The following is a 13216-nucleotide window of genomic DNA, read 5'->3' as shown; positions in this document are numbered from 1 at the left end:
AGCCACCGCGGCGGGGCATTTATTGGAGGGTTCCCGCCAAATATGTGAAGGGGAAAACGCCGCACACCGTGAAGGAACAAATTCAACCAGTGCCAGGCAACAAGGCAATAATCTAGAGCATCGTACCTAGAAAAAGGAAACTGACTTCCACACAGGACAACTAATGTATTGCTAATACCATAGTGGCCCTTTTACTTCATTAAAAACACTTCCATCAATTCAGACGCACAAAACTAGGCCACGATCGTATTGCTGGCACATCAGCTGTGCTACACAAAGTGAGTTCGTCTTTCCAAACACGATGCTCCAAGATACTGCCTTCTTGCTTGGATATTATGAAATGTGTTTCTTCTGTGCATGGGCCATTTTTCCTTCCATATTTTTGGAGCGAATCCTCCAATAAATAGCCCAACTGTCACTCGTGCGCAGACCCTATCCTGCCTTGTGCTACGTCTCTTAAGAATGCCCTGACTAGCCCGATAACACGTTCAACTCCAGGTGAAGCATCAAGTTTCCTGTTTCTTCGCAACAATGAAAACCATGGCTCTTAGCATGGTGCATGCATGCATTCTCTCTGGGCCCTATTGCATGTGCTCTGATGCACACTGAAACCAAATTAGGGATGGGTGCAAAGCAGTGCTGAAGGTAAAGCCATGACTGGAGGGATGCAACTCCATCCAATTACTGTTCTCAGTAAATCTCATCCTCTGGCTATGCTGACCTTTGTCTGGCAACAATAGGCATGTTCATTAGCGAGAATATTCGGTTAAAAATTTTTCCGCCACCCAATTCCCGCTCGGCGATGTCTGGCGGTGCTGCCTAGCCCGTGCATATCATACTGTGTGGACACACCGCAGCTTGTGCATTTCATTTTTTGACCTCACCTTCCTCATAAAAGCTCCATTTTCAGTGTCAGTTGAATTAAATCAATGCAGGCAAACTGCAATTTGTTAAATCCTTTTTAAAAGCTTTCAACTTTTTGGTTCAGGCCTTATAAACATCCACACATAAAACGATTTTTAAATCACCTGAAATTGAAAAATACACCTTTTCGCATCCACCTGCTTGTGACAAAAGTTAGCCTCGCACCAAACTTTCAACATATTCACTCAGCAACATGCTCATTGGTGAACAGAAACACAAGCTTCTCTGGTTCCCTCATTGCAAGCAAAGCAATGATGACTTGCACAACTACGCAGTGCTTTCACAAAAGAACTGATATGTGCAGACTGCAAGAAGTTCGAATGCTATGGCTTTAACAAATGTTTTGGATACCACCTTCTGGAAGAACGTATGCTTGCAGTATTAAATACTGCCATATATAACAAAACCCTAAAGGTGACTTGACATCGAAGCACAGTACTGAATTTTGTGGATGCAGAGCAGACTATTATACATTAATCAATATGCAACAAAGTGGGTGCAATTTTCTCTCATTAGACGCGAGCGCAGCTGAACTCCTTTCAACTAAGGTAGTCTTCACCTCAAAAGAGATGCGTAACATGTCACACGGCAGCCCTTAAGGGAAGGAAGTTTAAAGAAGCTCCTAGCGAAAGGATATCTCTATCACCGAGGGTCAAGACAGTATTCTCATTTCCAATGTGCTTTAGTTCTGAGTAAGTAAATAATGTTAATTGTTTTCAATAGTTTCGTGTTTCATAATAACTTTTGTAAAATAGAGACACTATTTCAGCTTGGTTAATTATGTTTAGCTTTAGCGATTTCATTATACCCTCATATTAGGCGCTTGATGACTTGCCTTGACTACACCATTCTGTTAGTTTGGATCTGTCACCCGCATGCTCACACTTCGCATGTGTAGCCATGCAGCATTCCTCCATGCCATATAGTGCTATACAATGGACAATGCATTCGCACAACCTCCTCTAACGAAGTGCCAGAGCAGAGGTTTCGCAGAGTCACAATCCATTGCACAGGCACTGCACAACACTGCCCCCGCTGTGGTCACTCAGTGGCTAGGGCACTCGGCTACTGAGCCAGACTACCCGAGTTCGAACCCAGCCGTAGCAGCCGCGTTTTGATGGAGGTGAAATGCAAAAGGCTGTGCGATGTCAGTGCACGTTAAAGATCCCCCGATGGTCGAAATTATTCTGCAGCCCTCCACTACGGCACCTCTTTCTTTTACTCCCACCTTCCTTCCCTCACACCATGATTGAGGTGTCCATCAAGAAGTGAGACAGTAACTACACCATTTCCTTTCCAAAAAAATCACCAATTTGCACAACGCCACACATGATGTCCAGCAGAGAGGACAAATGCGCTGTGCTGAGAACACATTCACTGTTCTTTGCAATTATCTTTTTTTACGTGACAACCGCAATTTGCAAGGAAAAAAAAGAAGTACTGAAAAAAAATTTCAGTTGTTTCGAATGTTATTCTTTCATGTTTTTGTGCTGAATGAACAGCACCTAATGGGCCCCTGGCAGATCCTATGAGATGCGCGTTATAGGCTGTATGACATGGTGACAACTCCTTTAAAGCAAAGCTCCCTCGTGCTTTTTCAGGTCAAAGAAGTCCACGGGAGTTGCAAAGTCGGCCAAGTGACAGGGGTACTAGCCAGCTCCCATGTAGCCCCCCCCCCCTGAGGGCTTTGCCCCTCATGCACCTTTTGTGCACTGCTGGTTCAGTTGTCTCAGTGGCACACTACGATCAAACACACAGGCGAGGCCAAGCAAGAAAACAGGCAGACACAACTAGGGCATTTTTCGCTCGTTCCTTTTTTACATAGCGCCGATAACCCCTACTTACACCTGACAAAGCATGGAACCGGATATAATGCCCTTTTCCAGCTGAAAACCATTCAATTCCAGCAGGAAAATGCCATTTGTAGATCGATCATGCAACTGGAAATCGTGTCTAGCTGGAATATTTCTTTACTCAGCTAGCTACAGCTGAAAAATTCCACTTCCGGCTAGCTCCACCTTGAAATTTTCCATTTCCAGCTAGAATTGGAAATGAAAGGGCCATTTTCAGCCAGTGCAGCTGGGAATTCAACTGGAAAAGTGCTTTCCCGGCTGGAAAGAGTTCCTCCATTTCCATGTGTGCAGAAAACCAAAGACCCTCTTCAAAGTCAAGTCCTCTTCAAATGGACTATTGAGATAGGCAATAAGAAATGGGGGGGGGGGTGCTGAGTTTGTTACATTTACTTGGAAACGACAGAAATTTTTTTTTACATGTGCTATTCAGTTTAATATCAACACTCAAATGTGCTTTATAAAACCAAACCTTACCCACAAAATGATATACGAGCACAAAACTTCTGGAAATCAGTTGTGCTGTGTCAAGAATGATCGGTTCGTTTCCTCCGTTGAAATAGAATTCTGCCTTTCTTGCTGCGAAGCAGCGACCGAAACGCTGCGCAATATTCACGGAGAGAAAGCGACAACGCGGAGATCGGTCTTGCATGATAAACACGTAAACACGTGGCACGAAAGGTTCGGCGGCTGCGCTAAAATCACAGCGGAAAGTTTCAGCGCGCTTTAAATGGCATCCTGAGGCAGTCAGTTTGAGCTAAATCCCAGGTCGTAGTGAAGCGCAGGTTTGCTGGAGACCCCACCGCCTCAACCCTTTACTACACAGGCGGACTCGAAAACACATCCAGGTACCCATTCGCGCAAAAATAACGGAGCACCACCACGTGTTACACGGGTAGCTTCTACACAAACATGGCCCTGAAGCAAAGCGCTGCGCCAACGGCCACTTACCTTTAGAACAATGCAATGTTATTCACTGAACAATAAAAATGTGCCGAGATAATCGCAATGTGACTGCGGTTACCTCGGTACGTATGTTTTGGATTGAGACCGAGTGTCACTGCATAGGTACACTGATTGGATTCGGCTCTCTCTTTGTAATGGGTGGTCCTTATGAAACGTCAGTCGAAGCTCCGTGATCACTCCACCGCTACCACCGCACTGAAGCACGGCCACAGGGCCACAGTACGCACGACTTTCCGGAGTATGAGCCGTGCTGAGGACAGCACGTGACGTTGTTTGTTTTGAGCATGGAGGGAAGAATGAAGGAGGAAAGGAAAGAGTTTTCCTTCCTTCATGGTTTCCTTCCTCCATAGAGTAGGCACACGCCAGCGAGCGGCTGTGAAATTGAATACCAATTTTTCCTTCCTCCATGATGGTTTCATCAATTAGTCATGCCTACAGAGCCCACGATGCCCACACTCATACACCAAAGCTGCCAAAGCATTGCATTTCCTTACATTTGTAATCCTTGCAAAAGGCATTATACAATTATTTTTACATTGAGCACCACATTTCATATTAACGCGTATTTTAGTGGTTCGAAAAATATTTTGTGGATTTATCGGGCAAAGCTAATCTAAAAAAAAAAAAGAACCATAGGCTAGGTGACGCGAGCTGCCACCCAATAGTATGCAAAGGGAAAGCCATTATCTTATATTATCATCCGTCCATCTGTCCATATATATTCATCTGGCGGAGCGCGATGGACGCGGTCACTGAAAAGCCGGCTGAAACTTTCGACTGGAATGCCGATACAGAAGTGCAGTTGTTTCATGCGATGAGGGGGCACAAGCCAGTAGGTAAGTGTGGTGTTTGTAACTGCTCTCATACGCTTGTGGGCGTTGTACTTTGCGTGTTCACTCGAACCGCACAAAGCAAAGGTGGACGCCGGCATGGACGCTTTATTGTGTGCGGTGCGTCCAGCAACTTCGCTTGTTGACCAAGGCAGCGTTTGGGGCGAAAGTTAAAGAACCGGATTATTAACGATATTTACGGTTCTTTAGCCGTCGCCCCGCCGGCGTGTGTGCCGCTTCTTGCAAAGGGAGCCCTCCGAGGCCGGTAAAGGGCAGGCGACAATCATTAGATGGGACGCCCACGTGTGCACCTCAGCTCCACAACCATCGAGCAGGTCTGGGGTGGTGTCAGCTGCTCTACGGGTAAACCCTGAAATTGGAGGACAGTCCGTCGCCTCATATATCGCCAGCGCAGGCACTGTGTTTTCGGCGAAACCTCTTGTTTCTCAACGCCGTGCATTTGCAGCCTTGGCGGTTCATCAGCACTCGCGTGGTCGGCTCCCGCAGTTCGTGCTTGCGCGGGCTGTCCCTGCTTTCTTTTTCGTTACCTTAACGTTAAGCTGAGTTACCGAAGCATCGTTCTCCACCCTAGCAGCGGGTTTTCACGGATATCTGACAGTCGTGGCGTTTGCAGTGACTGAATCAGATGGCGTTCAGATGAGCGTTCAGATGGCGTTCAGTTTGGCGTTCAGTTTGTGGAGCGAGCTGGCAAAGGAGACGCGCTGCTTTTCTGATGCTCTGCGAATTTCCTGCTCGCCGGAGCACTTGTTCCCGTCCCGAATTTCGATTGCCGGCCTCACATTGGACCATGAAACGCCAGTTGTAGTTAGGTGTAAGCAGACCTTGAAGAGTGTCGATCATGTCTTTCGTTCGTCCAGCGTGTTTTCTCGGGCGCAGGGGTTTCCCTAGAAAGTGGAATTGGGGCGGGGGCCATCTAAATTTCTAAGGGGGTAATGTGTTGAGCGTAGAGGAGGAGCGGTAGTCATTTATTTTATGTTTCGATGTGTTGCATAGGACTAGCAAAGTTTGACACCAGCACTCATGACAATGATTGCGAACAGTTACTTCACTTTACACTAGGACTAAAGTTGTATTAATGAACAGACAAAACTAAAGAATAAGGACTATACATAAATTGCTTATGTTGTTGTAGAATTTCATGATGAAATAATGTATAATGTCTAGTTTGTTTCTAGTTTCAGTCATTGGTTTTCTCATTGTGTTTCTAACAGTTCCAGGTTGCAGCATTTTAGCATGCCAGTTTTAAAATCAGTTCTCTGATAACACAAACAAACAAAACGTTCTGCGGTTCTCTGAATTTTCTCGAGTGTGTCTCGCCAGTACCCTTGGTGAGGGCACCAAACTTGGGAGGCATACTCCAGAACCATGTGAATAAATGCCTTGTATGCAGTTAGCTTCAAATCTCTTGGTGCGTGCTGCAGTTTTTTTCTCAAATAGCACAGTTTTTGCTACGCTTAAGTGCACACCTCCTCCATATGTGTGCGCCAGCACAGATCAGGATGAATATTTGGTTTGGTTTATGGGGTTTAACGTCCCAAAGCGACTCAGGCTATGAGAGACGCCGCAGTGGAGGGCTCGGGAAATTTCGACCACCTGGGGTTCTTTAACGTGCACTGACATCGCACAGCACACGGGCCTCTAGAATTTCTCCTCCATCGAAATTCAACTCCCGCGGCCGGTATCGAACCCGCGTCTTTCGGGTCAGCAGCCGAGCACCATAGCCACTGAGCCACCGCGGCGGCATTGTTGTTAAATTGGCGATCGAAAGCATTGTTCTCTCAGAGGTAGTCATGTGCTATTTGTAGCGAACTGCTAAGTTATACGATTAGAGATAGTGTACTGACATTATTTTAAAATTCTTAAAATCGGCGCGGTATGAATGCAGTAGTCTTTTCCGGCTATATGGGGAATAGCTTTTTTTTTGTAGTGCATATATTCGATTTAAATTTGTTTGTGTAATTGTGTAGTTACTCCAAGGCTTCAAGCAAGATTCTTGGTTAGCGGTTGGACTGCGTTAAGTTGTGCTTTCGAACTAAAACAAGAAAGTGTGCATACCATTAGTCATCTACAGTAGAATTTTATTTCATCATAGAAATCAGACAACATGGATGTGAATTAGGCGGCTAGATCGTGATGAATAATCACTCCTAAATATCAAAGCTGTGTACATTCAACAAAGAGTTTTGATCACTTTTTTAAAGTAAAATGAAAGTGCGGTTTAAATGCGAATGTGTTAAGGAGCTTGTGTTGCAAAAAAGCCGGCGTTGACCTCGCTGTTGTTGACCGTGAGTGAAAAATCCATGAAGGTCCCCAGAGAAGCAACCTAGGGGCAGGTGGGCCACCTGGCTAGCTGGGTCACATGTTCGTGTGGTGCCATCACAAGCTCCCCACCGGATGGCAGTTAAATTGATGATTGGTCGGGACAGGTTGCTGGGAAGAGCAACCTGGGTCGCACAAGCCCCATCGCTGGGAGCACCTGCCATCTCGGGGCAGTGGCGCGTCACTTAAAGGGGCCCAGAAACACAATCTTAGTTAACTGTTTTGCCTGTTGATTGCATACAGTGAGTTATAATGGTGCTATTAGCGTCGGTAACACCGCGTATATTCCGTTTTTTAATATTTTAATGTCCCCCCAAAAACAACTTCATGGCTCTGATGGTGTCGGGTTTTTAGCAGCGGATATGACATCACCTGGCGCGAGCTTGATGACCGGACAAACAGTAAATATACTGCAAATTGTGTGAATAAATAAACATTTTGTCACCTGTCTGCGTTTTATATTATATCAACAAAGACAATTTGTTTGTCTTAGATAGAAGCCCTGCAAGGCAAGTAAAATAAAAATACACCACCAGGGGCGCTCTGGCATGGAAACAACGCTGCCAGTCTCACAGAGAGCAGGCAACCATGGAGTACAAACTTCCGCGACGTGCTCTGGCTGGCTGTTTTGATTGGTTGCGCCACGTGCCGTCATTGGGAGAGCGAAATAGGAGTGGGAAGCCCCGCCAAAATCGAGTTGAGGGCAGCGTTTTGTTTGCTTGTATTTTGAAATTTCTTCACTGAATAACTCCCGTTCCTGTGCATCGATTCCTGTAATTCTTTTTAAGTCAGCATCTGTGTGACATAAAGAACCCACCTGAAGTATAGCCGGTATTCCCCCAGGCAGTGTTTCGCAGCCCCTTTAACCGCTGCACCACGTGTGGTATGAAGACTCCAGGGGATCTGTGAATGCTAAGTAGAGAACGACCAGTTTTCGCATGTATGGCCATTAACCCATTAATGCTTTTGCGTCGTGCCATTAGGGCTCAGCAAAAGTTTCCCCCCCAGTTTTTTTCCTTGCGATGTGAGCAGGCACTAACTTTGGGTAGTTAATTTCCATTCCCCACTCTGTTAACCAGCTGAGTTATCTGTATTCGAGATTTGATCTTCCCTTTCCTCTCATCACTTTTCGCGTGCAGAACTCTGCAAAAACCGCTGCCCGCCGATGGGCAACGGAGGAGGGAGCAAGCATGAAAATGACGCCAGGAAGGGCTTGCCAACCTTTGCTCACGATTGTGGGTCCTTTGCAGCATGCATAACTATTATTTGGCTCGGGTGTTCGTGCAACACAATGTAGTGATTTGCCAAGCAAGTGCATGTACTCTCCTGAGCAGGTGTTTTAGTGCCCCCTTTAATTTGATCAGTTCTGTCGGCCACTCTGGGGTAAATTAAATTTAAGCAATGGTCACTGAAAAGTTTGATCTTTACAGGCGATTCAAAACCAGTGGGAATGTCATTGATATAAATCAAAGACAATAACAGAGCAGATATTTGCTGAGCGATAGGAATGATTAACCTTTGATGCACTTTATTCCACTACGCCTGAAAAAGCAGCTATATTACTAATACACTCACGGCCGCCGCGGTGGCTCAGTGGCTATGGTGCTCGGCTGCTGTCCCAAAAGACGCGGGTTCGATCCCGGCCGCGGCGGCTGGAAATTCTTTGGAGGAGAAATTCTAGAGGCCCGTGTACTGTGCGATGTCAGTGCACGTTAAAGAACCCCAGGTGGTCGAAATTTCCGGAGCCCTTCACTACGGCGTCTCTCATAGCCTCAGTCGCTTTGGGACGTTAAACCCCATAAACCAAACCTAATACACTCACGTCTGCAGTATTCACCTTTGGTCTGGGGCACCACCACCAAAACAAACCTTGAATCACTTTCTAGGCTTCAAAAAAAGGGGGGCAAGATCCATTTGTAACCTCGCCTTCCTTGCGCACATTACGCAATTTTTTAATAAGCTTGGAATACTTGCTATAGACTACCTATTCTTGCATAAATTATTGCTGTCGAAGAAACACTTTACCAAGATTTTTGCCACAAAAGAAGCGTCATACAACTGAGAGACTAAACAATTTTCTGTAACGCAAATACGCACTAACTACGGAACATAGGCTTTGAATTTTCAAATACCTGCTGTATTAAATGCTCATCCGAGTGACCTACAGAAGCTGGAAACATGTTGGATGTATCATGAGTTTTAAAACACATGTGAAAAGTTATTTTTTGGAAAGCTTTTGTACATGACATCACTCTTATGTGTCAAGTTTTATTTTCCTAAAAGGATTAGACAACGGCTTTCGTACTGTTTCTTTGAAATTGCTTTTTAGATCACTGCATTATCAGATGCTGTTTATCATTTGTCTCCCTTCTTTTTCTTTTTTTTTTCCCCCGGGGAGTGTATAAAGGTTTTGGGTGTTGTGGCCTTTGTCAGCCAAAAAATATTGCCTTTTGCCATAGCACCTGAGACTACTGCGCGTCTCAAAGAACTAATAAATCCAAATAAAACACCGACGGTGTGGCACCCCGGACAAATTTTCTAGTGAATAAGAATAAGTTTGCAATGTGGACGGATTGTACTCCCGATCACTCAGATAAGCTGCACTGCAGTTCACAATGTCCATAGCAATACCTGCATTCAGTCTTGAGTTTAAAAGGAAATTTACTACACTGACACTTGAATGCCTTGGCAAATCTATGCTGATGATGTTAATTTGTTCGTGCGCATCCAGAGCTAAATAAAAATTGGGAACTGTTTCCAAAGTAGTGAAACAGTGGATAAGCCGATTTGCGATCCATGTTGAAAGGAACGAAATTATTCGCCCTCGTAGTGGGATGTTGGGGAGTAGTGCACCACCATGGACCCCAGCACCTGCACACACCCGTGCATGGCAGAGCCGTGTCTGGGGAAATGGGGAAAAGGGAATCCTGGTGGTTGAGCTCCATAATAAGTGCTCCATAACCGTTTAGTTTTTTTTTTTCTTTCCAAATCTGTTGACTCTATGGTAAAAGATTGTTGAGTCTCCTGTTTTCGTATTCTACCATTTTTTTTTTGGCTTCTGTCTGAAAAGTGACCTGAAGAGCATTTATTCTGTTTCATTTTTTGGATTGCATCTGGTGCACTGGCTAGCTTTTGGACATCTGACTCTCAGTGTCCCTCAGACCACCGTCAGTGGTGGCCTGGTTATCTAGGATCATCTACAACAGTTGGGTGCTTGCAGACCCTGTGTTTTCTTGAGTACTGCCTGACTTCATGAACATTAACCAACAACTAACATCAGTGTTGCAAAATCTATGGGGGCTCGGCAGGACTAACAGAAAACAGTTATCACTGTGGAAAGGTGGAACTTCATCCTGGCAACAAACCTGCAAAAGTAGCAGCGGTGGCTTAGGCATGCTCTCCATAGGCTGGATGCCGTGCCCTCCAGCGTGACGCCGTCTTCTGCATGGACCAACTGACACTTGGCACGCTTTAACCCTTTGAGGGTCGAATTATTTCGAAGAAAACTTTCCCAGGTGGTCAAATTACTTTATTGCGGATCTTGAATCTACAAAATGTATATATTTTTTTTAAGGAACGAAACAGCGCAACTAAAACGAAGGACCAAGAAAAAGAGACACGAACACGCTATGCAATACCAACTCAATACCAACAGATGCAATACCAACTCGCCCACTAAGATATGTTGCTAAAAATGTATATAATCGAGAATAAATAGTAAAAAAAAAATTAGGAACAGTACTTTGGTGACAGCATCACTCACAACTGGAAAATGTTCAATAGAATAGAATAGCAACGGTGATAAGCAAGCTAAGAGCAGCACCAATAAAGATAGAAATCAACTTTCGCCGCCCCTGCAAGATAGTGCTGACAAACAGAAAACTCAAATTTCGCGTGACTCCGTTGCGATCCTGCGGCGGAATCGAAACCGCGTAGGCGCGTTGCCACAGCGGGCGAGAATACCTCACGAGCAGCGGTGATAAGCAAGCTAAGAGCAACGCCAATAAAGATAGAAATCAACTTCGGCAGCCCCTGCAAGATAGTGCTGACAAAAAGAAAACTCAAATTTCGCGCGACTCCGTTGCGATCACGCGGCGAAACCAAAACTACAAATGGTGTGTTGCCGCAGTCTGTGCCGCCGCGCTAAAGCTAGACATAAGTTCTGCTTATCTGCGTAAGAAGGCAGCACAAAATTCAAACACTTCTTGTAAGTCCTAATAGGTGGCAGCACCCCCCAGTGAGCACGCATTGTTCTTTTGGCGCAAAATTTAAAACGGAAGATCGAAACTGTACCCGTACGGCAAAGACCTTGCGGGACAGAAAACCGCCGCCGTACATATACGGCAAAAACCTTCAAAGGGTTAATGCTAGTCCTGCTGCTTGTAGGTGCCAGATAAGGCAAGGCAGATGCTCAGCTTTGTTGGGTATGGTGTGTACGATACTTCTGTGGGTCCTTTTTGTTGTGAAAGCAGCACTACTAGAGCCCAGCTCGGCTCGTCGCGTATGCTCGTGGCGGTGCGGCTACCAAATGATCTTGAGTCGCCGTTGCCTAGCAATGTACTATCTTGTGCCATTGCCTAGCAACCCAAGTTACTACCCGAGCTTACACGAGTAACTCATGTAAGCTCGGGTAAGTTCGGACGAGCGTCGTGCCATCTACGCGAGAGGTTGCTCGGGAAGAGCAACATGGGTCGCAGAATCCCGACGGGTGGCTGGGATAGAAACAGCCACCTGTCAGTGCAGTGGCCCATTGCTTAACCGCTGTGCCACTGCGCTGGTAGTGGTATATTAGGACTCGCCGCCATCTATGAATCTTAAGTAGGAATTACCAATTCAGCATACATGGGAATTGACCCACTAAAGATGTTATGCCACACCCCTAAGGCGGAGTTCAAGTGCCCCCTCCAATTGAAGAATGAACACCTGCTTTCGCAGGTCTACTTGGTTTAACTACGTTAAGCCCCTATCAATTTTTTATCCGATCTAGAAATGAGTAGATGCGTCGTGATCCCTCATGTACTTGATTTCCAGCTTTTAAGCAGCTGCCATGGGGGCTCAGTGTTGTGTCATTCAGTGGCCTTTCTGTGGTGAATAAATTTGCGAAGCCAGTGCGTGAATTGTTTACTCTTCTAACAGCGTTATTATACTTTGCAGGTGTCAACAGGTACTTTCAGATGGCTTGTATACACTACAAGTTCAGTGCCTCTCTGAACAAGGACATAGCTTCACAGACAATATGGGATCACCTGGACACCATGTATGATATGGCAGCTTTGGTATGTGGCACTCGTAAGCCTTCCCTTGAGTAATGTTTCACTTATTAGAGGCATTCTTTTTTTTTTGTCTTCTGTGCGAATAACAAGTTTCAGAGCAGGCTTTCCATTCCTCATGACTTGTGTTTCAAGCAAGAATAGACTTATGAAAGAACATTTTCTTTACAAATGCTGACTCACAAAACCATGTGTTTGTGAGTATTTGTCCGCTGCATAGCACGTGTAAAACAGAATACATGGATTTCTAAAGTGTGTCAACTATATTAGTGTGAAAGCTTGTGGTAGTGCAAGAAAGCTTTCTTACTATTCGGCTGATTTTCTTTGCTGCGAGGCATCACCGGTAGATGCAAACGTGATTTGCATACTGTAGTGGGGTACAACTCAAGAACGCAGCAGCTTTTCCTCGTCAAAGGACCCCCCTCCAGCCAGTGGTGTTGGCCGATTCTCATGCACCTGCTAGTGTGACAAAGCAGGGAGTGGTGGATAGGAGGGGAGGATCCCTTCCCTCTACGGCCGGGGATAGACCCCTCTCTCCATTGGGGAGCCGCTCCCTGCATTGTCTCGCTAGCAGGGTTGTGAGAATCGGCCGACATCATTGGCTGGGAGGGGGGTTCTTTGGCGGGGAGAAGCCGCTGTGTTCTTGAGTTGTATCCAACTATAGCTAACAGTGAATGTAGCTCTTTCCAGTAATGTCCTGTGCATGCACTGAGCATTCTCGTCCGCCATTTTGCTTATAGCATGCCTGGTTGAAAGTGGCAGGCATGGTGTTCACTAACATATGCCCCGACTGGACGAAGCCAGCACTGCTCTTAACTGTTTTCCAGAAGTGAGCCCAAGCGGTCATTATAAAACCATAAATAGTGGTTATGCCCATCTCACCCCTTTGCTGCTTGGCAAACCTGTATTTGTCTCTGGCGGCCGCTAGAGGGATGCGCCTCTGGAAGAGGGTCTGTTGAGAGTACCTAGGCAAACCACAGGATGTCAAAATAAACTGCAGTGAAAGTTCTTCACAGAGTATTGAACTCGTCATTTT

At 45.7% G+C, this 13216-nt stretch overlaps 2 protein-coding genes across 8 annotated transcripts in view; one reads left to right on the top strand and one right to left on the bottom strand.

Moving 5' to 3' along the window:
• Window positions 1-4021, bottom strand: part of LOC149356104 (uncharacterized) — a 35674-nt gene extending 31653 nt beyond the window's left edge. Inside the window, exon 1 of one of the 7 annotated variants that reach the window (XR_016291619.1) lies at window positions 3726-4020. The gene's annotated coding sequence lies outside the window, so the exon portion shown is untranslated. Of the gene's footprint in view, window positions 1-3725 lie in introns of all 7 variants that reach the window. The other 6 variants (XR_016291620.1, XM_089584111.1, XM_089584110.1 and 3 more) reach the window with 6 other exon arrangements.
• Window positions 4022-4446: 425 nt separating this feature from the next.
• Window positions 4447-13216, top strand: part of LOC149356103 (uncharacterized) — a 29225-nt gene continuing 20455 nt past the window's right edge. The window contains exons 1-2 of the mRNA XM_089584107.1: window positions 4447-4576; window positions 12065-12186. Coding sequence (XP_089440233.1) covers window positions 4480-4576; window positions 12065-12186 — 219 coding nt within the window. The 5' untranslated portion in view covers window positions 4447-4479. The remainder of the gene's footprint in view (window positions 4577-12064; window positions 12187-13216) is intronic.

This window comes from Amblyomma mixtum, chromosome 3, assembly GCF_055824585.1.
Source record: "Amblyomma mixtum isolate Tamu chromosome 3, ASM5582458v1, whole genome shotgun sequence".
Taxonomy (NCBI): Eukaryota; Metazoa; Arthropoda; class Arachnida; order Ixodida; family Ixodidae; genus Amblyomma; species Amblyomma mixtum.
Note: the sequence above shows the minus strand (reverse complement) of the source record. Positions and strands in the feature narration are given on the sequence as shown.